Source organism: Phyllostomus discolor, chromosome 4 (genome assembly GCF_004126475.2).
Source record: "Phyllostomus discolor isolate MPI-MPIP mPhyDis1 chromosome 4, mPhyDis1.pri.v3, whole genome shotgun sequence".
Taxonomy (NCBI): domain Eukaryota; kingdom Metazoa; phylum Chordata; class Mammalia; order Chiroptera; family Phyllostomidae; genus Phyllostomus; species Phyllostomus discolor.
In genome coordinates this window covers 59,828,246-59,855,328 of record NC_040906.2, presented here as the reverse complement: position 1 = coordinate 59,855,328, position 27,083 = coordinate 59,828,246, and the positions used below count along the sequence as shown (strand labels likewise).

Here is a 27,083-nt window from a genome sequence, read left to right as displayed (position 1 = left end):
CTGGTGAGAAGTCCCAGGTAAATCCATCCATGTGTGAGTCCGTCCATCCATCCATCATCCATCCATCCACCCCAACATTACCCCATTCGTTCTTCCATCCATTCATTCTTTTTTCATCTAGTCCACCAGTATTTGTTTGTGAAATACCCCACTAAACAATAAGATCCATGAGAAAAAATATTTGTCTCTGTTGTTCATCACTCTATCCTTAGCATCTAATAGTGTTAAATATTAATCAAGTGAATAAATGAAAGAAATTTAAGCACCTATGTTGTACTATTCACTATATTTTGTTCAGTTTTGCAGAGGCAAGTGGGAACAGCTGGGGTAGGTGGAATAAAATATTCTCATTCGGAAATGTACCAAGATATGTTTTGCCTGCTCTCAACACATACACCAGGCCATTAGTAATAGTAGCTAACATTTATTGTTTACTGTCAGTTACTGTGCTAAGCATCATAAATTTATAGAAACACTGCTCTATTTAATCCTCATAACATTCCTATGAGATCCTGCTTTCTCTGTGGAGATGACGAGATTCAGAAGCACGTAACTCGCACCAGGTTTCATCTGTGGAAAGTGACAGGGCTGGACACAAAGTCTGAGCACCCTTTCTACTTCCTATGCTGCATGTAATCTGGTCTTCCAGCAACTGAGCAGCAGGAAATAAATGGTTAATGAATTCTCCTGGAATTTGGAGTACACAGATACAATGGGCACCCTTTGGCTCCTGTGCTCAGACTGAATTAATTGGGTGAGATCTTGATCTGCAAGCCTTGTGAGAATTATGAGGCATGGTTTCTGACTGTGCCCATGAGGCAGAGCCTAAAGCAGCAACAGAAGCCTGAGCAGTTTTCTGCCCTTCAGGGAGGAAAAGGATCGGAATCAACCTCTCTAAAGGACAGTGGAGGATTCTAAGCCAGAGACGGGAGAAGCTGGAACTTGAGCCCCGACAGTGAACATTAAGAATCTGAGCCCAGGCCCCGGTGCCCTTTAGAGCCCTCTGCCGGGCCCTTTCTGCCAGCCCCTGTCTCAGCCCGTGCTGGCAGCACTGCCGTGTCCTCCACCTAGTTTCTCATCATATTGCATAGAGCTCTTTGCCCGCAGAAGACAGCCAACTTTAACACCTAGACCTGACTCAAATATACGCTGGTGTCCCCTAACCTCACCTCCAAAAGCCTTGCAGTCCTTCCTTGCTTGGCAACTTGAACAGCAAAAGCTGCTACTACAACCTCCCTGAGCCATACAACTGAGACTTGACACTGAAACACAGAGTAATGGTTAGGAGACATATAAATACACAGGACAGTTAGCAAGGAATGTGATAACTACTGGAGTTTGGACCAAAACAGTTTCTGGCTGCCTTTTTTTTTTCTTAAATGGAGTGAATACAGGCTGAAAGAAGACAATTTTTATAAACAAGTAAAACCCTGAGCCTAAGATAAATGTTGTGATGTACACACTGTAGCTGTGATGAACTAGACATGGTGAGAAATGCAACATACTGAGAAAAAGACGAAAACTGTGATAAAAGTGTCATGATGCAAATTGTTTTACATTAACAATATTACACTACAAAGAAAGAAAGACAAATACTTTAATGCAGCAAAAGAAAAATAAAACAAAAGCTTCCCCTGCAACTGCAAGATAAGCATGCCATTGCCAAAGCCCACATCCCCCTGCTCGCGGGGAGAATCCTCAAGAGGGACCTCTCTGTGCGAGGAGGGAGACAGGCAGCCCGAGGCGCATGCCGCTTTAAGGCGCTCAGGCTGCTGAGAACATTCTTCCCCCCAAAAGATGCAGCTGTGTAACCTTGCCTCATTTCCTAGCAGACTGAGCATTCTGGTTTCTCAAAAAAGACTCTTGAGGGTCCACTGTATGGTACCCTTTAACCTGTGAAAGTCCACACCCAAAGACAGGGAAAGGACTGCATGAAAGAAATGCATGATTAACAGTTAGAAACAATTTAATTGTGCTATTTTAACCCACCCAAATAGGATAATCCCCACTTGCCTGTTGATGGAAACAGAAGTAAAAAAGGAAATGGATGACTAAGTTAGAAGCCGAATAGTCTATCACTAACTACTAAAAAGGAAGCTAAGAGTGATAAATGGGCAAAGATGCAATGGTGGTGCAGTTGGCACCCTCCTGAGGCTAAAAACTTCCGGAGAGCCCTGCTGCCAGCAACAGCCTGGCAAAGCAAAGTGGGAAGGATTGGTCCAGTGGCAGTGCCGACTCCACAGCATCTCTGCAAGGAGCTTTTCCTTCAAGCCCCAAGAAGAACCATCTGTAGCTCTTCGTTGGATCATGCTGGTTCTTCAGTTACCTTCCAACAAATAAATCTTTGTATTTTTGAAATAAAAGAGAGAACTGATAAGAGCGGGGAAGTACTGTGAGAGACAGAAGGTCTACCAGTTTTTAAGCTACCCCTTGTGCCATCCGGGAACCATCGGGACAATTTGCTTGCTGAGGACAGTGGGGGCGGCTGCCATGGTTTGAAAGCTTGCATCACGGCGGGCACAGGTATCTCTCTTAATCCTTGCTATAACCCTGTGGAGTGGGTCCGATTATCCCCATTATTCAGATGAGGAAACTGAGGTTCAGAGAGCTTACTTAGCCTTCCCAAGCTCATACTGCTAGTAAGTGCTGGCACTAGAGTACAGGACTAATCCCAAAGCCCATTCACATCAGAGCCAGACAACACATCACCATTTCCAGGACCTCACAGAAAGAGTAAACAGCCATGGTCTAAAGGACAGCCCGCTACTTCAGTGACACATTACCTTGGTGTACCAACTTCTCTATGCATCCTCCCACTTGAAATCAAAGTCTTTAAAAATAACATTAAATGATGCTATTTGTGGAAGCACCGTTAATGCCACAGGAAACGGAGGCCACAGAAAATATTTAAGAGAAATTAATTCAACCCACTATATCAGATGTTTTACTTGTTTACATCTATCAAACAACTGTCCCCACGAGATGCCAAGGAAAGAGCTCCCACCAGCCCGACAGGGGGCTCTGCCTCAGGCCTGAGCGAGCCGCACTGGCTTCTTTAAAGATCACACAGCAGTCAACATTTTATCAGCACTCAACAAACAAGTTAAGGTTTGGCTTAAATCTGAAGGCTCTCTCCCTTTGGCATATTCTGGGATAATAGAACAAATGTCAAATCAGTACAAGATGGCATATTTACAAAATTGCACCCTGTTTTGCATAACCTAACGATGCACAAGTTCTTAATTTGAGAAACTTTTTTTTTTTTAAGTGTTTTTTTTTTTTCAAATCTGCTAGCAGAAGACTGCCAAATCTATGACTGTTTCATACACTTGCCAAAAGCCTATCAAATTTTGAGCAAAATGCAAAATAAATCTCCTCTACAAGTTAAATCAGTCCCTTCTGTGTGTTCCAGGCTGCCCTCTTCTCCCGACAACAAGGCTCAAGACTTGGGTCTCATTCCGCTTGCCCCCGATCTTACCTTCTGCTCCTATGTGTATTTTTAAATCCATGCTCTCCCCAGTCGTATGTCCTGCCTTACTGACCCCCATTTAGCCTGCTCTTCCCATGACCCTTCTTTGGTGTTACCCCTCAGTTCTTCGGACCTGCTTCACAGATCCCCACAAAACCAGCTCAGTATGCTACTCACGTGCCTACCATGCCATGGGGCCTCGTCCCTGTTTGCGGCCTGTGGAGAGCATCTATGCTCATCCTCTCCATCTTCCTGAATCTCTCTAGATTGGCCTCAGATAAATGCCCTCTCCCTTTCCTACTTCTCGGTATCTGTTATATGATGTTTTTGTGCCTCAGTTTCTGTGTCAGTAAAATCGAGATACTTGAAGCACTTACTCAGAGAATTTGAGGGAGAATTGAACCTACCCGTTCATGTAAAGAGCTCATGTAAATAGTGTTGGGTCACAAAAGCAAGCATTTAATAAATGAAGGAAATAAATGATATAGGGTGCTCCTGGCTGAGAGGAGTGGTGGAAAGATGAAACCCTAACTTCTTGTCCACTTACCTTCCCCTCCATTCCTGCCTGGAAGGTACAGAATTCCTGGGATTCCACAGTCACAACTGGGCAATCACTACTTTTTTTTTTGTACATATTAGGCACTTAGTCTTATTTAAGTTCATGCTTTATTACCTACTCTCTTTTATTTATCTCTAAAAATTTTGTGGGCATGGTTTTGTCTCATCAACAAGCTAATGTCTGAACAGTTAAAACCCCCAAGGGCCTTAAATGGGTGAAAGAAAGTCGACCACATGTGGATACTTGTTATGGATCTGACTGGAAGACCTGCGACTGACCATACTAGGAATGAGGCAGTGATTTAGTCAAGAACCCACTCCTCAAGGTTTGGCCACAGTTGCTAATTGCTTATTATTGCTAATGGAGGTGAGGCGTGTCTCTCTGGCCGACTCTTTGCTCAAGTCTGTTAGCATTTTCATCTGCTGTGGACTGAGACTCACTGCAGAAAAATGTGTGAGTACAGAGCGACACTGCCTATTAGCTGTGCTCATCACCCTTACATTTTAGCTGCCAACTTGGAGCTTCTGGGACTATCTCTATGGAGTTTTAAGGAGATGAACATTTCCTTCTTCTTTGAGCTTCTGGTATCCTTTAAATGTGCTCCTGCCTTGCCACTTAGCAGTGATGGGTGATTATCAACAAAAAGAGTCTTATGGAGTCACTGTTTTGTCACTGCATGGGGCCCAAGCCTTAGTTTCAGGGTCCCCTAATCCACAGTTTTGTAAGGGTGGGAAGTGGCACATTCCCTGGTTGGATGTAGCCTCTGCGGCGCACGCTTTTGTGAGAGCAGCACAGACGGGCTTTCAGCAGTGCCGGGGCTGCACGGCGCTCTGTGGCCTCCCTGGCTGTGCCATTGGAATTTACAAATGGTTCCACCAAGCACCTTTCCTAAATGGTAAGTAGAACTTTTATTTCACAAAATGTGCTTCTCTTGGTGATGTGGATTTCTCGAAATTCTCCCAAATATGGGTCATCAATGACCCAAGAATGAATCCTTTTTCTCATTTGAGTTTTATTAAAAATTAATTCTCTCCTGAAGACTCTAATACTGGCTACTGCACTGATGGTTCATTAACTGAAAAGGTGAACAAAGTTTAAGACTTTGCTTCTTACAACCACTTGGGGCCTCTCTATCCTGGATGTGCTGAAGAGAGTCAACCGGCCAGAGTAAGTGGGAATCGGTTTCAAAATATGTCCTTCTGACCCAGGAAATGCACAGGGCATGAAAGCCTCTAAGAAATTATCTTCTTTGTCCTTTCAAAGAGGATGGGAGGTTGGAGGGAGGTGGGGGCAGAGAGAAAGCGAGAGAAAGAGAGAGAGAGAACACGAACATAAACCACCTGGGAAAAAGAAGTAAAAAAAGATGGGGTCCAGAGGGGCAGCTGGGGCCTTGGAGGAAAATAGAATTTTTGAATATATCCTTGCCAGAGACAAAAGCACAGGCTCATTTAAAAAACAAAGGAGGGCAGCTTTATTCTAAAGCCTGCTGTGCACCAAATATAGGCGCTTAGATTCAGTTCTCCACATTCAGAGGAAGTAATAAATCAGGGTGGAAAGAATTCTGTGAATGCATTTGCCTCACTTTCTCCTGCCCACCTTAACAATTGCCCACCCAAATAATTCTTCTGAGTAACACATTGGGAACCTTTAGCTCCCTGGTACTGGCAGTTTTAGTGTGTCCATTGCCAGCCATGAATTTTGTGCCAAGAAAACCCGACTCCTGGCGGTGGTAGGATTAAACAGTCCTCGGGTGCCATCTGTGCAGTGATTCAAAAGAGTAACTTGGTGCACCAAGTGTGCGTGTGTTGCCATTGGCAGTAGAAAGTGACTTCTGTTTACATGACTACCTCACCCGGTGGAACACCTGAGAAGGGAGATGGAAATGGCCATCGCAATGGGGGTAGGTTGAGGAAGGAGGGCACCGTTGTGGGAATGAGGAGCTTACATGAAAGTCTAAAAAAGAAGGATGCAATGGCAGATTAAAAGTTATTATGCTATTAGAGAAGGGCTGATTTAAGAGGAAATGCCGTGTTGGCAGATGTTCATCTGGGGAGGTAGGCTTCTTTTGATGGCAGAGTTTGGATTTGACCATGAGCTTCTAGGTTCAAAGACTTTTTAACGTGGGAGTTTTCAGTGAACTTTTGACTCATTATCCACCACCTGGAGTCAGGGTTAGGTTTCTGGACAGTATACCTTCAATGTTTTGGGAGTTTGTTTTTAGTACATTGGGCTATCTAAAAAGACCCTTTGGCTTTTTAGCCAAATACAGTGGCTATATGTATTTAACAAATACAGTGTACTATAGGAGGAATGGTTTTCAAATATAAGTATCCTGTTCAGGTCATTGATAAGAAAATCCCATCTGTAAAATGAGAGAAGTGATGGAGACACATTTTTATAAAAATGTTTCCCTTCAAAGAGTTTTAAAATTAAACCTTGAAGAGTTTTAAGGTTTATACTTCACACTGAGTAATCAAAAGAATGTAACTTTGAGTAAAAACTTGAATCGCTAATAATAGCGCAGAGGGGAAATGGGAGTCCAGGAGAGATAAACGGAGGATTAGAAAGACCTGAGGAAAATGTCACACATTCCAAAGAGGATGCCACTCCTCCAGAGACCAGTACTGGTCTCTGTGGAAAGGAAATGTCCTTCCAAGCTGAGGGAAAAGATGAGAAAGCCGCAAAAAGGAAAAGCCCCCAAATACTCTGAGAACACCAAACCAGCCAGGTAAACTGGGACACTGTAGAAGGGAGTTGAACACCTGGTGAAAGTTGAGTGCACAGGGAAGGCCCACTACAGTGTTGTGGGTGGGGGTTGATCTCATAGCTCTGTGGGACACAGAGTGTAGAACGAAAGCTAAGGGGGGAGCAAATGGGTTCTTGTTGTAAAAGGAGAGGTAGTCACGTGACAAGAACAATGAGCTTATGAAGAAAGGAAAGGGTGTCTGAAGAAGCTTATTGGCTGTGGAGGAGAAAGACCTGGGAGAATTGAGTCCAAAGTATCATGTGGGACACTTAGCCAAAATGGGGACAGCCTGATTACAGGGCTTCTTTGTAGTGGAAGATGATTTGTGCATCTCACTTTACAGGTTGTTACTTTTCCTTCTTGACTCAAAAACACACACAGGAACAAACACAGATGTACATCCCTCCCCACCGACCCTGCACCAGCCTAGTTAAATAAAACTGAAAGTAAGAGGTAGAAGTATGCTGCCTTGACTTACATTGTAAAACTAGAAATTTTGAATTTTATTGTTTTGATCAAATGGCTTTAGAATCCATAGTAAAAAAACATCTTCAAAAATGTACAGATAATGCCCAGAGAAATGTATCGATACAAAGCCCATATCTTGGGAATTGTGGCACAGATAAATTGTTCTCTTAAATTATTCTTTTTTCTTTCTTTCTTTTTAATTAACTGCCCAGGGAAGAGGTTTGAATTTCCTTTGGAGAATGTAAACATCGGGTGATTTGCCTTGTCATCTGAAGTTTCAGGATTTTTGACTAACACGACAGAATCAGGAACCTTCTGGATGGGCCAAACTGCTAGAAGGGTCCCTACCACTTAGCCTAACACTTCCATCCACACCAGTGCAGCTCTGGCTTTGCGGCAGCATCCACACTAGCACACAGGGCTGCCAGTGACAGTGGCACCCAGATCATACTTCAAATGCTGGAGCTCATCTGCAGAGCAACCTGCCCACTGAGTCTCCCATCAGGCAACCAGCCTGTTGGATGCACTTGAGTAATTAGGGTTCAAGGACTTTTCAGGGTATCACCCAACTGTACCTTCTCCTCACTTGCATTACTGAACTCTTGTGTGAAAAAAACTGTACATATTTGGCTATGAATAAGAAAATTATAGGCTTGTGCATACATCTCAATTACAAAATACCATAAAACTTGTAATAGATAGCTAAAGGTTTAGAGTCTTCTGGACTCTAAAAAATATGCTGAATTTGACATGTTTTCTAAACTGAAATTTTTATAATTAAAGTAATTATCTGGTGTTGCTTTGTATTTCCAAATGAATGCATATTGTGACCTATATAGCATACGATAAAGACTGTAATTATGCAGAATATAGTAGGAGAAGCTACTTGAGTATCTTTAAACCACCTGTGTTATTTTTTCAACACGAATTTTGTTGGAAATAAAAATATATAATTTTATGGATAGATACAATTTTAAATGTTCCTAAACCACTTATAAATAGGTTATAACAAGGATCTGGTTCCTCATTTCTTACCTTGTAATGGTCAAGGTTGTCTTTTGGAGTTGGGAAACCCATGTAACGTTCTGTGTATACTGAGTCTTCAATGGAGAAAAGAAAAAAAGTTAATTCATACAAAAAGAACTTTTCTTCCTTTTTGGGGGCTACTTTATGTGCTTTGGTATGCCTTAACTTTGCATAGGTCTATAGCGTGACCCTCAGAAGTATCTCCTCCAGATCACTTTTGTCTGGCTTGTTAATGTGGCCAGGCACCTGCTCAGAACCCTGCCTTTCCACACTCACCCTGGCCCATCTCCACACAGCCCTCGTGATGAGGCAGAGAGAGATCACGCTAGATGATCTCCATCAATAAAACCCCATCAATAATCCACCTTCAGGAGAGTCAAACAGGAGGTGCTAGGAGGTCAGATATCTTTACATTTTCACCTGATATTCTCAAAGAATCTTAATTAGGAAGTCACTTCATGCCACAGTTGCTTTGAATGTTTTAGTCCTGACACATTGTAAGCCCTAATTTAGAATATGCTGTTACACTTTGGAAATCTCTAATAATGTTCGATTACTAGTTGCTTACTTAAATCATTTTTTGGCAGGTTGAAATTCCCTATGATAAAAAGAGAATTCGGTTATCATTTATTTTCTGTATAACCCCATATTGGCTCAGCTACTTCATCATAATGCAAGTTAAACACTAATTTTCTTTCATTTTGTAGAGATGCATCAATTTTGATGTAGTAGTAGTTGAGTATTGTAAACAGATTACATCAGTGTCTGTTGAAATGATATAAACTGTTTAATCTACAGATATGATAGAAAAACATATGCATTATTGGTTTGGTTATTTTGGGTTATTAAATATGTTTTTGCTCTATTTTAAAAATTAAATTATATATCACATCTATTATATCATATCTATCATATATTATATATATAATATTCACACACACACATCTATATATCCTAAAATATCAGGGAGAAAATTTGCTGTGGCTGAATTCCAATACAACTTAAAAAATCTGAAATAGGTGTTTTGAAAGATGCCCCTTAAATGCCCAGATTATAGTAAACAAATAAATTTAAGAATAGTAGGTTGCCATTGTGCCACCTAAGTTAATGGCTTGGATTTCACTGTAATGGTACCAGGATTTTAACTCTGATCTCATTCCTTCTTTAAATGAATGTATCATCAAAACCACAACCTTAAGTGGCATTCTTACCCTTTTTGTATGACTGGCATTGTAGATTAAAAACTGCGTTGATAATGAGAGTTAATTGTTTCATGTGTCTTTTTACATGCCATTTCTATGGAAGTCTAAATATCTTCCTCCAAAATTGATAAGAGCAGTATTTTATCAGTTTGATTACAATGAATATAAACTGTATGTAATTTTACATACCTAGATGACACTAAAATAGAAAATGTAATATTTTAAAGGATGCTTCATAAGATTTTCATAAAATGCTTATATATTTTGATATTTAAATATGAATAACTTAGGTTGCACTTTTGACAGGATGAGGGGAATTTCCTCTAAAGGCAAAATAAATTTTTCCTCAAACTACCACAGACTTTAATTTTTCTTGTCCTAGAACATAATAACCCTTTCTCCCTATGCTAACCAAATTTATAAGTGTAAGAAGGTGTGAGATTTTTAAAATTGTATTTTAAAAATGAATAATGCAGTTTAAACTTTTAGAAATATGCCTTAAAATGCCATTTATGTGCTCCTGCTCTGTGATCTTTTGTGTAAAATTGTTCAAATCTACACACATAAGAATTCTAGAAAGTTCTTATGTGTTAGATTGGTCCATCTACATTTAATGAAGCTCTCTTCTTATCATTAAATGGTTCTAAACTCAAAAAGATTGTTTCTATTATTTTATTAACCACCAGAGGTCTCCAGAAACAAGCCATCCAATAAATAGAATGATTATTAATATCAGGCAGAAAAGTGTTATATAAAAACAAACCCACTGTGTGAGGATCAAATCCTATGTTCTTCAATTTTTTATAAGAAAGATAGCAATGTATTTTTTTTTACATTGGCTTCTCCTGATTTGGAGAGGCTTTTAAAAAACATTTCCACGAGATTGGTACTACCATATGTTAGGACCTAAAATATTTAATGAGCATATTCATTATCAATGATTCTGTCCTCACACTACATAGAGAACTCGAGCTGGGGTAAGAAAAGGCACCAAAAAATGTCATTTCCTTATCACCTCCGACTCTTTTCTCTTACCCACTGTTGCACTACTCACTCCATCCCCCTCGGGAATTACAGTCTTACATGCATATGATGCCTAATAGAATAAGATTGTCTCAACAATGAAGATGATGTCCTAGAGCGGCTTTCACTTGCTTAGAGACCATGGAAAAAAACAAACCTCCCAGGAATTCCTGTCTCTTACTCTCCTCTTTCTGCCCAAAGCCCTGCTTGTATTTGATCTGTACCAGAAGAGGAAGAGCTCCATGCTTCTTTTAAGCCCAACACTAAAGTTAGAATAAAGCTAAGGAAAGGTTTCTCTGTAGAAATGTAGGATTGGGGATGTTTTGGAATTTGGAAAACAGAATTTATTTATGAGACTTGTTGGTAAGAAATCTGGAAACAGAATTTGTTGATAACTAAATGTGTAGATAACATATAATGCCATCCAACCTTTCTGACAGCAGAATAAATGAGATTATTTTATTAAAGGTGTCCGTAAAATACACGTAAGATAAATCAGCTTATTCACTGTAAAAACACTGAAACCTAAAAAGGAATGGTTTTGTCATTTGAACTCAAGGTCGACACTCAGGATCTCTTTGTACGGGAGAGCAATTACGTACCATAGAACTCCCAGGCTGACACAGGCGCCACGGCTATTCCACACTTGAACACGCCACTTCCCGCTCCCAAGACCATTGAGGTTACGTACCCTCCATATGACTAAAGAATGGAAACAGTTATTTTTACGGAGGTAAAGGAATTAAGAACATATGGTAGGCGAGTTGCAGTTTCCACATTTCTCACATCTTTATATACTGTGCCTCTTTAGAGATAGAAAGCATGGTACAAGAGGCTTAAATTGGCCTTAATTGGGCAGTATCTAAAGACTACATTTTCAGAGCCCTAGTCCCTTTTCTTAGTAGTTGTGGGGGGAAAAGCATTGAAAAGTTGTTGGGTAGCACAATTAAAGAAAAAATGAAAACAATAAACAGTAAATCTTTACTGACTTTGACTCATGAGAGAAAAGTCCCCCTCCCTCCTTCCTGCCCTCTCTCCTTCGTTCCCTCTCTCCCTCTTTCTTTTCATCCTCATCTCCCTCCCACAGCATAATAGACAAAGGGGTAAGCTTGGCTGGTAGGAACTCACTGTGTAGAGATCTAAGGCATTTTACTTGGACCTTCTTAGATTGAAATGAGAGGCAGGATTTTCATCTTAAAATATTCCCATACAAAAGGTATAGCATTATCCAGCCCCGGGTTGTATTCACTAAGAAATGTGTGTAGAGCCATCAGCTAAACAAATACTCACCCAGCCCCAAATTGCAATTCGTTTTTCATCCACAAATCCCATTTTTGAAAATTGTCTAAAATACATGGAAGAAGTCTACGAATTAGTATTACACTGCATGTAGAAAATGAAGATAAATGCACAAGTGTGACATTTGTTCTCTATTTCATTCTGTTAGAAACTAAGATATATTACTTCCAGCAATCAAATAAATACCTGAGACAAATGTCTATCATTTTTAACTTCCAAGCCAGATGAATAGGATCACTTTTGTTGGAGTCCATAAAACTTGTGTGTGTGTGTGTGTGTGTGTGTGTGTATGGTGTATGATTCACAGAAAACAAATCCTGGCAGTTTTTTTTCACAGCTTTGTACAAAAATTTGCAGCCCAGATGCACTTTTCTTTACATAATTGAATTTAAATCTCTCCAGATGTTTTTCAGCTTGAGAGAGAATGTCTCTGTCATGGAGAAATATAGGGGCATGGAGAACATCTGGGTAGGACTTAGAAATGCATCTGAGCTCCCCCTACCTGAGAACTTAAAAACCATTCCCTAAATCAGGGGTGTCAAACTCACTTTCACCGGGGCCATGTCAACCTTGCAGATGCCTTCAAATGGCTGGATGCAATTTCCACTCCTTAACAGTTAAGGAGTAGTTACATTTATACAGTCCTAAAATTATTGTGGCTCTTTGAAGGCAACTGGGAGGCTGACGTGGCCCCCAGTGAAAATGAGTTTGACACCACTGCAAATAAATCCCTTCTAATGCTGGGTGTGGATTAGTTAGCTCAGGCACCATAAATCAGAAATACTTTGCCCTGATAGATTAAGAAGTCTTTTTGCCACACAGCTGTGTTCAGGATTGAATTCTAGGTAAAGAAAGAAGAAAAATGTTTTATGCTAAAAATGTTAATCTTAGCCTTACATCAAGATGATTTATTTACTTTTTAAAACACCTAGCAATTGGGACACTTAACTTTGTAGTATTGAGGGACATGGGAAACCCTTGGTTTGACTTATATGTGACTTTGAGAATCTGTGTTTTCAATTGATAATGTATGTCTTAGGCTGCCCTGAGTTAAACAATATTAATTAGGCAATATTATTAAAGAGTTTAATGTACTTTTCAACTCACTGTCTTCTTCATGTAAACTTTTAAAACGTAGAATAGATATGTACAAAACTATACACCAAGTCATGAATGTGCAGGTTGATTAATCTTTACAAAGTTAGCACACCCTCGAACAAAGATACACCACCTTACTATCACCCAGAAGTCTCTGGGTCATTTCTCTGTTACAAAAGGAAAAAAAATGTAATGTTTTCCTTTTACTGGATTCCATAAAAATGTCACCTAAATCTGTGCCATGGTTTTGACTTTATGTGAATTGGGTCATGTAGAATATACTCCTTTGTGCCTGGCTTCTTTCAGTCAACAGTCTGTCTATGAGATTCATCTGTGTGGTTGTGTATAATTCTTTTTGGTTGCTGAAAAACTACTCCATTATATAGGCACACTACAGCTCATTACTTTTAAAAACCACAGTATTCTATTGCGGATACTCAATTCTGTAATTTTAGACCTTGTGTTGGTCAGCCTTGAGAGCCCCTGAAAACGATGCCCTTTCTCACAGAGGACCAATCTGGATACATAAAAATTTATTTTAAAAATATTACAGTTTCATTCTTCTTTTAAATCCTCACCCGAGAATATATTTATGGATTTTAGAGAAGGAAATGGGGCGAGAGAGAAAAAGAGAAACATCTATGTGAGAGGGTAACATCGATCAGTTGCCTCAAGAACCAAACCCTGATCAACTGGAAACTGAATCCACAACCTTTTGGTGCGTGGATGATGCGCCAACCAAGTAAGCCACCTGGCCAGGGCCATATAGCTTCACTTTTGAACAAATTTGTCCTTTTTTATATACTCTCCGTTTTTGGATTTAAGGAAAATATTTAATTTTTAAAAAGATTTTATTTATTTTTAGATCGAAGAAAAGGGAGGGAGTAAGAGAGGGAGAGAAACATCAACATGTGGTTGCCTCTCACATGGCCCCCACTGGGGACCTGGTCTGCAACCCAGGCATGTGCCCTGACTGGGAATTGAACTGGCAACCTTTTGGCTTGTAGCCTGCGCTCAACCCACTTAGCTACACCAGCCAGGGCAAAAATACTTAATTCTTAATGTTTGTGTAAGAGACTCAAGGATGCTCAATAAATTGACATTTCTTCAGTTGTTCCTTTGCTTAAAGGTCTCTTCCTCCACCCATTTAATCACTTATGATTTTTCTTCATTTCCTGGTTTATGATTTCACAATATTATTTAAATCACCTACTTATTATGTATGTTTCTGCAGATATCCATGAACTTGGTTATAGATACTCAAAGATTACATTTCACATTTACCAGTTGAATACAATTGAATATAAGAGTTGGAGTCAGACCTGGATTCAAATCCTGACTGACTCTGGCAAATTACCTAACTTAAGAATGTCCATTTCTTTATGTGAAACATGGAATACCAACATCCACCTCCCTAGCTTAGCTGCACAGCTCAATGGCAATGCAGTGAAACATTTTCCCACGTTTACATGGTACATTAAGGAATAACCACTAAGTCAGATCACATTTCTCTATAGTCCCACATCTGAGAGCATAAGCAGTAAATGTGATTCATGGCTTTGGTGTTGTGGATTTGTGAAGCCTTTGGTTCAGGGAATTGTGAATAAGTATTTTTCCCGTAGTCAACGTAAGGTAACCCTCATCCAGCCGGCGGTGGGAGTCACTTCTAGGGCTTCATAGCCTTCACCCTCCTCCAGAGTAAATGAACACTGAACTCGCTACTAATCCCTGACTGCAAGGTTGGTTTGCTTGCTTCATTAGATGTTACCCCGGTGTACATATATCCCTCAGTGTGTCCATGTGTTTGGTGAATTCTGAGTCTCTGTTCCTTTGAGGCAGTAGCACATAAGTCAACTTCCTTTCTACAGTCACACACTGACAGGGATTTAGAAAACATCTTTTTTTTAACTTTACATAAACCTGTAATGACATACAGTTTTATCTAAACATGATTATCTTCACAAAAAAGCCACTCCAAGGATGAAAAATTACAAATTCATGGCAGGTCACTTGAAATTCCTTGTACTTTATGAATTTAAAATATAACTTGTGGGGAGGGGTAATCAGATGAGCTTTGAATTTATCTCCTAGTCACTCACCTGGCTGCTTCAATTTGATCTTCAACTTCAAGTGTTCCCAGTCTTCTGTTGATGGCATGCATGATCTTATCTCCTTGGTAACCACTTCCCCTGCCATCGAAGCTAGCTACTATAATGTTTTCTGTGCTTGCAAGGTAAGTAGCCCAGTTGAGTTTGAAGGTAGCATCTGCTTTTTGACTACAGGGGCCTGCATACCTGTGGAAAAATTTTTTTTTAGCCTGTGTGATTTTCCTGAATTTAATAAGGAGTACTTGTGTGTCCATTCATTGCGGACAAATTGTGTGCATCCTTTCTGATCATGAGCCTGAAGGCATGCCAGACACCGAGGTATCCACAGTAGGTACTCTAAAACTTGGCAACGTGACTATAATGGCCAAGTACTTCTTTCAAAGATGGCAAATATTTCATTTTTGAAGACTGTTATCAAGTGGACTTCTTTGGCCAACATTTTCTAAGTCATATATAATTTGAAAATCAAAGAAATAAATTCTCTGATAGTTGGGATAGGGGAGTTATGTTATGAAAAAATAATTAGGATGACAACAAATGCAGCTTTGGAAATACTGTTCCATATCAGCTTACAAACATTCCTAGAGCACAAGTGTATTTCCTAGGTTGGAACTTCCTTAAGGACTTTGACTACTATATGATACGCATAGCATTTCCTCCACTCTTCAACACCATGTTGCACACTACCGCTCTCCCGGACCAAAGGATGAATGGCCATGACTCTTTAAAACTTCAAAAGAGAAAGAAATAGACTGTGTTGGAAATCGAGTATGTTGTTCGGCCTTCTATTTATGAACAAGTTTAACTCCCTTGTATCTACAGTCTTCACAAGCTAAACTTACCCCACACACAACTGTATGCAAAATCTCTCTCAAGCCTTCTCATTTCCCTTCGTTAATCAAGAGAAGCTCCCATCACTTGCTCATTGCTTTTCATTTAACTATGCCACCTTTGCACCATCTATTGGACTCCTAGACCAAGATCTTCTCCAATAACTCTCTCCCCACCCCAGCCACTTCACACCCAGCTGTTCACTGCCTTCCCATAGGTTTTGACAAGGCCTGATTCATGCCTTCACTAACATCTTCCTCCCTCACCTTAGAGATGGCCATCAAAAGAACTTTAATTTTACACAAATTATGATGTTACTTTAATTACAAAATAAATATTATAACATTCTAACTTTAAAAAGGACATAGTCATGCATTTCTTGGGCATGTCTGCATTTTTTAACATTTTTAAACATGAAATGCTTTGGTTCTTTCAATGATATTAAATTCGGCAAAATAACAGCTTCCCTTAGTAGCAGCTATGTATCAAGTTATCCAGCATATCCTAACATTAAACAGCATTGTTTTTAAAAATAGAAAACAAGGATTTAGATATCTAAAGGTGTGAAGAACAAAATCATTAAAAAGAAATGGATGCTAAATTTATCTTTTTTTTAACTTTCTTAATGTAGATGACTAATCATTACTCACTGGGTAGGTAAAGAAGATAAAATATCGCTCTTTTCTAAAGGGTCCTTTTTTAGACTTGAGGCTAAAGCCTAAAGGAAATTAGTGTCACTACAGTCAAAATTAGGCTTAGTGAAAATCAAATAGCACATCTGGAAGTTTAAAATATCGCTCTCCTTGAGCTTTTATGTTTTGTTTACATGAAACTGTAAATACAATGGAACAAGGTTGTGTCTAATGCTAATATGTGTACCTTTCCTTCTTATTCTTTCTTTTTTTTTGGCTAATAACAACAGAAAAGTAAAGTTCCTGAACTTGAGTTTCAGTTTTCTCTTCTAGATAATGGACCCAATAGAATTTACCACATGAGTTTGCAGTGTAAACAAAACCAGGCAAATTAGCTGGCATGCAGCAGGCACCCAATACACTTGTTTTGTTTCTAATCAGGGAAATGAGTCACGCTCAAACAAGAAGAGTGGAACTGTGGCATTATGGGTGAAGTCAGCGCAATTTTAGAAGGATTAAAGTTAAATGTATTCCTAATAATTATCAAAGATATTTTACAAAGCTGCCATATTTAGAGGTCACGTGAGTTCACAGTCACTGCTCAAAAACTGGTGATTTTCAGTACTTCAGATTTGAAGAAGTTTGGACTGTAACAAATACTTTCCTGTATCACATGATTCTCTTCACCAAAAAGAGGAATGGAAAATACTAGGCAGTGATATTTCTGGAACTAAAGAAAAAGAAACCTGATGTCCTATTGAAACAAAGGCAATCATGGAAAATGTTTTGGCTGAATTTGGGGGTAAGGAAACGATAGAGGCTATTATACCCATCTTGCTCATTAAAATCTCCACAATGAAAGGATGAAAATGGGGACTTGAGAATTCCTTTGGAATTCCCTTGGAATTCAAGGGAACGAATCAAAACAAAATCCATATGCTCTTATGATGAAAGAAGAGGGTCTCTCTTCTCCATTAGAAAGAAGGTAGAAAATGCATGTTTGGGTCTGTGACTGCAAAATAGGTGGAGGAAATAGTACAACTGTGGCACAATGATGCAGGGAGAGAGAAAGGATGTGTTTTGCTTCATTTTTCAGTAAGCTGCATTAGGCCAAAAAAAAGTGTGATAGTTAACTTCTAAATTTTTAGTTCCCTCCTCTTGAATACTTACACATCTATTAGTAGAGGATATTTCTTGGATTTATCAAAATTAGGAGGCAAGATCATCTGATACCAAAATTCTAAACAAACAGAAAGATTAATTAGTGAATTAAGAACAATGATTAGCACATGATTTTGGTTCCTTATCTGTTAGTGATAAATTATATCTAGAGTTTAACATTTTTTTTAATTTGAATAGAAAAAGAAAATGAACCACTTGCATTCAGCATGTTTTTAAGAAATAAAATCATTCTCTTTCAGTTTAAAATACTAGTTCAGATTAAACAATATAAATTGTTTCAATGTGTCTATTAAATACATCAGTGTCTTATAAGATAAAAGTGCATTTCGAAGCTGCTACTATTTTGTTTTGATGGTTCTATTCTCTGGCATGGGGTCTACTTATCTAGTTTGTTTATGGCCTATGTTCTAAGTTTGCCTCCAAAATGTTTTCCTCTCCTTGAATTTCCTTAAAGATGTTTGGGATATTTAGTTGGCCCCAACTCTATTTTAATGACATTTTTGTAATTCTTATTGCTTTCTCAGACCCCAGAGTTGAGTTCCCATTTCCAGCTGTGCGTTTCACAGCATGAAGTCAGGTTTACACGGAGCAAACTGCTGTGCACCTTTTCCATGACCTTTCACAGCTCTGTTTAGTCCTCTGTGCTTGATTCAATATCAGTTTAATAAAATGTGTCCCTAAATAATGAAATGGTTTCTTTTGCTCCCAAATTCAGGATAATGAGCTTGGCTAATCAATCTAAAAGAGAAAAAAGTGATAGTTCCATATTCTAATAAGATCACCTCCAGCTTCAATAGATTTGACCTGCAGGAAAAATTTTCCCTCTCTCTAGAAAGACTTCTTTCTTGTGTTTATCTTTGTTTTTTGTTTTCTATTACAATTATTTTAGTTGATGAAAAAAGAAAGATGTAGGAGTCAAATCTTTATGTGGAGTTTCTTCAATTTGTGTTTTACTAATTGTTTTATGCCTTTTGATTAAATGTGCTTATAAGAACAAAAATTTTACTCTATTACATTTCAAATTATCAGTTGATCATAATGCTTTTAATGAATATGCCAAACACACCCTTTAATCTGTCTTTTGTTTGAATCAGCACTAGTTGACTGGAAGTGTTTTAGTTCTACCTTTTTGAAGATGTGCAGCCTGTTCTTTGGGGGACTGTTTCTAATCCCTAGTCCCATCTCCCCTTGCCCCCTCCTAGCAGACTTCCCAGGGCCTTCTGTTGCCAGAGTTTGAAAGGTATAATCACCTTCCATCTGGACCCTCCCCTTCTGGCAGCTCTGTCCTTCCCTTTCTATCACATTATCCACCCAGTCTTCTGGTTTCCTTGACTGTAAAACCTTTGGAGCTCCCCACTGTTTACCAACTAAAATAGAAGGTCACATTTCAGTATTCAGTGCCTTCTGCACCTGGCAGCCCAGTGAGCTCTCCAGAACTCGAAGCCCTTGCCAGCTGAGCCTGAATCAAGGGGCAGCTGCTCTGGCAGTACTTGGGTATTTCTTACAAACTCAGAATCCTGGGCCCACCCTGACCAGAATGTGCCTGCTAACAAGGTAGCGGGGCTGGAGACACATAATGCATACTCAGTTTGAATAGCACCGTTCTAGGCTGCGCTTCAGAAGTACCCTACACTTTGCAGTGCTTTTCCTGACATTTAAAATTAGATGAGTTGAGTCTTTTCTATCATTATCCTATATTTAAAAAATAAATCTAAAATAAATCCTGATGGGTTTCCCGCTCCTTTATGAGTTGTCAGCCCTTAAAAAGAAAACAAGCAAGCAGATTAAAATGAACAAATTACAAGATTTTTTCCTCAAAGAAACCCATGTTTCTTAATGGTCCTTGAATATAATCCATGATCAGGCAACCAGGACAGGGCTAACTCTTGATGCATAAGGGTGAAGAAAAATTCAAGATTTATCTCCTGAGACTGAAGTTTCAACGTTTTATAGCCAGCCTTAATTTTTGTTACACAGTCATCTTAGATATTTTTGATCTCTTTGGGTTAAGGTAAAGTACATGAGGATACTGTTAAGTTAAAGACACAATTAAGACTTAATAGTCAAACAGAGTTACAATTGAGATAAATGATGCTGTATTTTAACATAAAAGAATATAAAACTAGTAGTTCCTGTGACAAAACAGTTCATAGGAAAATAACCTTAAATTAGATTTATATATACCCTGAAATACATATTTTCATATCAAGTTATTATATTTATTTTTATTTTTATTGGTGTTTTCATGAAAAATTCTATTCCAAGAGAAATTTAACTTACTTGTTTCATTCAAAGTAATAAAGTTCAGTTCCTTTTTTGGCATCTGGACATCCTCCAGCATTTTTTTCAAAGCTGAATTGTCTTCCAGAACTCTCACTTCTAAACAATATTCGAGATATGGAAATTCATTACAATGTGAAGAAGCTGGATTGTGCAAAGCATAACAAACAAGTGGGCAATTCGCTGATGGGACTATATATGCTGCAGGTTATAAACCTTGTGTTCAGTGTCACTGTTAAGACACTCTAAACCCAAATAAAATCTCACTATCCTAAGTAGACTTTGGTTCTATCTACACACACTTTCCTAAAAAACAAGTGAATGGTGAAATAAGAGAAAATACCTGTATCATTGCTGCCACTATGCAGAGTATACAGGGGGAGACCAGGGCCTGTTAACACAATCAGGAAAAATGCATTTTAGTGAAGTATTCTTAAAAAAAAAAAAGAAGATAGCATATGTTTCAAAAATAGCATTTATTACTATTTAACTTTGATAGAATTTTGATAGTATTTAACTTTGATAGAATAAATATCATAATGGATAAAGGGCTTGGTAAGTGTTAGCTGCTTTTCCTTCCTTAAAATAAGTGCAAATTTGAATGAGAACATGAGAAATATTACCAGAAAGGTACCGGGCTCAGGAGAATGAAGAAATGAACTTCTGGACCTGCTGGTGCCTTGGTCACGTTATCATTCCTGTGCCTAATTTCTTCATTTGTGCACTAAGCCATGGGTCCCCTGGAGAGCTGCTATGCTTCCCTGCTCTAAATCCACAGTCTGAGGAGGGTGACACCGGCCTTCAGGGCCTGCCCTCCACGGGGCGGGGCTCTGGAGCCAGCCTCGCCTAGGGGAGGGGCAGGTTTCCCTCCCCCCACCGCCCCCGCAGCGGAGGCCTAGAGCCTGGAGGCACATCTGCAGAGTGCCTGACTTGGCTAAGCGATTCCTTCCTGGCATGCAAACGTGTTTTTCTCACCCTTCCATATCTTCACTATTTATCCCAACTGTGGTAGCTGCAGAGAAGAAGGTAACGTATAGAAAAGCTATTTTTTGAGCTATTTAATTTTATACATTTGGATAATATTAATTTTTACCTGAGCAGAACCACAGTGAAGGCATTATACAGACCTGGGTTTGAATCCTGGCTTAACCTGCCGTGTGACTTAAGACAACATATCTATGCTTCAATCTCCTCATATAAAATGAACACAGTATTACCTACATTGTAGAGTTTTCTCAAGGATCAAACAAGATCATGAATATAAAACTTTTAGCACAATGCTTATTATAAAACACCTGCCCAAGAAATGGTGACTGAAAATAGCCATAGTAAAGAGCCATTAGGAAAAATACAAGAGTAAATAAAATATGCTAGTAAAGAAAGATTCAGATAACTGGTTTGGAGACCACATTTTGGTGAGAAACAGTTCTGTTCAGAATACCCAGATTCTTTCTGTCACTTTGAGAAGTAATTCAGCTAAGAAGTAATCAGCACAGTGCTTAATGGAGGGCTCGGGAGGCAGAGGCCCGTGTTCCAATTCCGCCTTTAGTAGCTGTGTGACCTGTGGAAGTTCTATTGGCTCTCCTTGTTCAGGCTTCTTCATTTATAATAAAAAAACCCAATAATAACAATAGAAACAGAAGACAGAGCAGTGAGCCTGCTGGGTAACAGGCACCATACACATACATTTCTCATTGAAAAGGGCAGGTGCAAAAAATTTTAATTAAAAAATACACTATATGTGCATATATAAGGATGAAGTGCCTCTGTTATACATGAGCTCTGGGGTGTGATTGTTTTCAATCTAAAGAAGCTTCTTGGTTAAAAGGGGAAAAAAGGTGATTAACTCACCATTCAGACATGAGTGATAAGAAGAGGACTTATATGATTTCAAGAACTCCTCGGATTCAAAAGGAGAGAATTGAGCAGGACAGAAATAGTGTTTCCTAAACTGGACACAGAAAGAGACTTTAGGGATGGAGATGCTAACCTAAGAGGGTGGTAAGAAGTTTTTCCAGAGAGAGGAGGGGCCGTCAGCTGGGGAGTGGAAAGGTAGTGAAAGCTCAAAGGCCACAGGCCAGGGGATGGAGGGAGCTACTTCAGATAGACATTGTGGGTACTCGCTGCTGCGCCACCTCCCTGTAGCCAGTTCAGACTTACCCGAACATCTCAGCTGATAGTACTTTGCTTCTTTACTAAATGATACAGAATAGTACTGACACCTTTCTCGGTGCAGCTCACAAGTAAGACACGCCACCTTTGTGTAGTTACTGAGTTGGATTCTGTAAAACCAATGATGGAAATTAAGTGTTTGGTTAAAGGATAAATGAAAGAAAGAAGTTGAATAATGCCATATATTCCAAGATGTGAGATTGCCAAAACAATCCTCAAAAACTTTTAAAAGTGAAAAATATACGTTAATTGATTAATAACCTTAAACCTCCCATTGTTTGGAAATATCACAAAACATCTAATGAAATCATTTTCTTTTGTTGACATGCAGATTGATTTCTAAAGCAATAAAAGCATTTGGGAACAAATTCAGTTTAATATATTAGTTAGGACAAGTTCCCCCTCACCCCCCACAAAAAAAAGAGTCAAGAAATTGTGCACCAGCTTAAAAGACTCAAGTCAACTTGATAAATATCTTACTTATAAAGATTTCTTTGTCCTGGTTTTCCATTATATTCATTACTAATGTAGTATCTGGGAAGAAAATAAATGAAGTATATATTAATTATGTTTTTTAAGAAAAGTCAAGTACACTCCATTTAACTTAACACCAAGCATTAGTGCTCATATGAGTGCTTGCTCTTCTTTCATTATTTTCCCTGCCCTCTTGCCCCCAGAAGCCATCTTCATCATCATCTCTAAATGGGAGATTCTTTTTATTTATCAGGCTAAAATATCTCAATGCAGGGGTGTTCCCTTAAGTAAATTGGCAATTAACATCTCAAAAGAAGTCTTTTGTAAGAAAATTTAACTGGGCAGCTAACCTAAAGTTGAGACACAATTTGCCTATACCGCTTTCCCTATTTCTGATTTATAACACAAACTGCTAGGTGGCAGCAGGCCCACCTTCCTGAAAGCAGCAGAGCCACATCTAAAGAGACCCTCAGAAACTGCTGTGGGTATTGGGCGCATTCTTCCACGGTGAGACCGGAAAGGAATTATAAACGTGCCTGAGATTCTAATGAAAATTAACACTCCCTTTCCCACCAGCTCGTGGGAGTTGACAGGCTTCCGCGAAGCTTTCCAGTTCCCAGAGAAGGCCGAGACACGGACAGAGGAAATAGGCTCTTCAAGCCTTCCAAAATTCAGCACCAGTTGAAATTTAACAAAATGCCCCTGGGTGCTAGTCAGTGTTCCAGGATGGTTCAGAAAAAGAGGCTACAGCTCTTCTAATGCAAAGCAGGTAAGAGCAAGAGGTAGAGCTGCTTGGTGGCAGGGTATCAAATCTGCTAAGCATATGTGAAAATCATTAAAGCTTCCATATGTTAAAAAGAAAAAATGTACTGAACCATTCCAAACAGACCTACTCTTTATTTGTACCGAGATTTTTTCCTATTTCTCAGCAAAGAGGGCATGATTATGACAAATTCATTTACATCCTAGACTACTCACAGGTAATCATTGGTAAGGGCTTCTATCCTGATGACTTCCCAGGATCCTTTTGTAATAAATGTGCAATACTGATTGGGATTAAAAAAAAAAGGTTGATAGACTCTCCAACCAAGATTAAGAAGAGGATTAAATCATTTTATATCAGGAGTTCAGATAATCTCCAGTCTTTTTTCTTGGGTCTCCCCACCCCATCCACCTTACTAGATACCGCCAACGTATTTGAAATAGTCTGACTATTGTACACATTCATCAATTTTTATGTAATGACTTCCACTTCAAGTCAGTTAAAAAAAAAAGGGGGAGATCAACCTGCAAGGAATTGTGTAAGAATACTTACTTCCTTATCTACTTGGAAAAGACAAATGTGTTTGTAGCCCTCGTTATTGCTGACGACCTTGTAGAAGCTGTTCCCATCAGAGGTAAAGTGGGGTTCTGCAGGCTTAAACTAGAAAATATTAGAAAAAAATGTTAAAGCACATTAGTCTCATCTCAGTACCAACTTTAGTTTTAGAAATTACAACACCCACGCGTAAAACCCATGCTTCATTTACTTGCCAAATGAAACCACAGTGTCTCGGAAAAAAAAATTCTCCTTCTAGAAAATGCAGACAAAAAGATCTAATGCCTAGAAAATTCTTTTGTGAGGAGTGAATGAGAGAAGGCACACGAAGAGGCTGCCGTGGGGTACTCTACACATGGCAGTGGTTACTGTTCTTCTTGGACATCTTCTCTCTGTGGAGGATAACTCTGACTCCTGACTACAAGTGTGCAAAAACTAGCACTTGCTCTTCAGTTTCAAGAAGTAAATTTCTTCCACGTCACAAATGTGCTTTCTTGAAACACACTAATATTATATTTGACTGTTTCAGGTTGGAGGTGGTTTGTAATTTGACGGATTTTCTTCTTTTCCCTGTCTTTTGCACGGATTTCTTTTTGAAAGTCAGAAAGTCTTTCACTATTTCTGGACCAGATGCCATAAGAAATGTGTCTTATATTTCAGCACAGAAACGTTCATAGGGTTATCATTTTATTATGTCTTTTCATTTTGCCTAAATAAGATCAACAGTTACCAAAAATAGTTGTATGGAAATACAGAACAGAATTTCCATTTTTTACGGTTCAATAGAGAAAATTCTCAGAATGTAATATAGTTTAAGCAGGAGAGTATCTACCCCAGCCTGAAAATAATATGCCACCTTAACAACTTCGATTTCTTTACGGCATTTGAGAGCAGGTAGGAGATGGTCTTTTAAAATTGGTTGGTGCACTTCTCCCTTGATGTTTCCCCTCTCCTCAGCTCCCATTTTGGGAATGAAGAAAAATGCTTCCCTGCTCTATTTAGTGATTCGAAGCGAATTCATTTATGGAGCAAGCTGAGGCGTGCAGTACACTTGTGTTCTCATTACAGAGCTCTGAAACACATTCCCCTCTCTAGACCTGTGTTCACAGCCTTATCTTTTTAATACATTTCCCTGTTTCCCCTGGATGGAGTTGTGCCTAGGAGAAATGTGTGAAAAGTGGCATCTGTCTGGTTAAATACAGAGAGGAAAAAACATATTTTTTTCAGAGAGTCGTGAGGAAGTGTAGCACGTCTCTTGCCATGGAGGAAACCACTTTTCATGTTGGCAAACCTCTCCCCTCTGCCCAATCAATGCCTGAAGAAAAAGGACGTGTGAATGCTCTCAGAGCTCCCAGCCCAGCTGGAAGGGGCCACGTTCCTGAACATGGGGGCCTCTCATCAATACCCAATGAGAGGTGAAATCTTGACGTGCTTTGTGTCACTTCGTTTCTCTCTTAAAGGAGAATTAATGGAAGTGGTCACAAAAATTAGGTGAGATTCCATCTTCATCTTTCACATGAGGTGCCATGATGGTGGGAGTTCCTTCACCAGCTTGCTTCACTCCATAGCTTACAACACCTCGGTCAATGATGCTGCCCAAGGTGGAGTGTGCTGGGAGTGAGAAGCCTGAGAAATCTCGGAGGGTCATCCTGCTTTCTTGGAATCAGCTTTGCATCTGGGGACTATCAAAGTGTAAACCCACATGAGTATGATTTCCTCCAAAGAGAGCTGCATGGGGGGATGAAGTGTATGCCACTGAATTTCTGCTGGGTGTACGAGTAGTCCCATCTTCTGCATTCATGCACACTATAAATGCAAATCATGTTTTCTGCCTCCCAAGCACATAACTTCAAATATGAGGTCAACAAGCACATTCAGTACCTTGGCCGCCTTTCAGCAGTGGTTGTTTTTAACATACCGGGAACTACAATGTGCCCAGAGTATGTTTTTTGTTTTGCCTGCTCCTCATTATCACTTCTTGGCCTTTTGGCTGAGATCAAGTGTATGCTCTTCATTGATTTTCCACTTGCCCCCTTACTTTTTCTGAGTATGTTAAATATTCTCTATAAGAACTTATCTCTGCAGGGAGCATTTAAATATTTTGAGAAACAGGTCAACAAATATCTTGATTATTAACAAATCACATAGGGCCCTTGTTTGATATATCTACATATTAAATAGCTCTGAGTATTTGATGCATACTACAGGAAAATCCGTCTCTTAAATACTTACTCTTCCAACCCAGCCAGTAGTACTCTGTTCAATATGCTGTCGTCCCTGGGGAGGAAACAAGACAAAGTGTTTTAAAAGGAAGTGAGACATGAGTTCAATCCTTTAGTTGTGATTTGTGGTAATATAAATAAAATTTCACTTAAAATAATTAAAAACTTCTCCATTCATATACTCATATCTATGTTGGCATTTTTAAAATATCCAACCATATTATATCATTTACCTCTCTTACCTAGAGCTCTGTCCTGGATCAAAACCCACCTGCTGTTTTGGAAGCCCTCCTGGTATTTCAGTTCAACAGGTATAGAACTGGAGGCAATCTCATTCTCTCTCCTCCCTCCTGACCAGCTTGTTCTTACTCCTTCATTCTTCTCCTGGTGAATGGCCAATTCACCCAAGCCATAGACCTGGGAATTATTCTAGACTCCCACTCTTCTGAGGAGCAGGTCACCCGCCTCAGCCCTGTCATCTGGTTCTTTGACTTCTCTCATCTTTGTCCACCACTACTTTCCCAGTTCATGGTCTCAGGCTTTGCTTGGTATGTTACCCTAATCTCCTGGTTGGATGCTCTGCTGCTCTTCTGTTCTTTCAGTCAGCTCTCCACTCTGCTCAGCCCACAACAGATAGTTCTATCTCATTATGATCCTACCCTCTTTAAAACCACAAAATAGCTCCCCATGTCTTACAAGATATGTCCAAACTTCTCAGAATGGCACCTGAGCCTTAGTCTGGACCTCTGACTTTAGTTCTCACCATTGTCCTTCTCTTCCAAGCCCTAGTCCTGTGTATCTGCAGACCCTTCATGCTCCGAGCTGTTCACAATGCACAACCTCTGCTCAGAGGGCCTTTATGCCCTTATCTTCCCAACATGTGGCAGCTTATTCCAGAAGGCTCCAGGTCTCTCCCACGACATCTCCCACCCCACTATATTTGCCCTCAGTCAAATTGGTCATATTCCTTTGCT

At 39.4% G+C, this 27,083-nt stretch overlaps 1 protein-coding gene across 1 annotated transcript in view; it reads right to left on the bottom strand.

The window, feature by feature from the left end:
• The window catches only part of DPP4 (dipeptidyl peptidase 4), an 81,442-nt gene that overhangs the window by 4,888 nt on the left and 49,471 nt on the right, over nt 1-27,083 (bottom strand). The window contains exons 12-23 of the mRNA XM_036023391.1: nt 26,120-26,164; nt 23,888-23,992; nt 23,548-23,627; nt 22,576-22,629; nt 22,084-22,205; nt 20,267-20,314; nt 19,924-20,022; nt 17,632-17,701; nt 14,990-15,184; nt 11,784-11,838; nt 11,096-11,195; nt 8,278-8,342 (exon numbers count right to left, since the gene is read on the bottom strand). Of these exons, the coding sequence (XP_035879284.1) occupies nt 8,278-8,342; nt 11,096-11,195; nt 11,784-11,838; nt 14,990-15,184; nt 17,632-17,701; nt 19,924-20,022; nt 20,267-20,314; nt 22,084-22,205; nt 22,576-22,629; nt 23,548-23,627; nt 23,888-23,992; nt 26,120-26,164 (1,038 nt within the window). The remainder of the gene's footprint in view (nt 1-8,277; nt 8,343-11,095; nt 11,196-11,783; nt 11,839-14,989; nt 15,185-17,631; nt 17,702-19,923; nt 20,023-20,266; nt 20,315-22,083; nt 22,206-22,575; nt 22,630-23,547; nt 23,628-23,887; nt 23,993-26,119; nt 26,165-27,083) is intronic.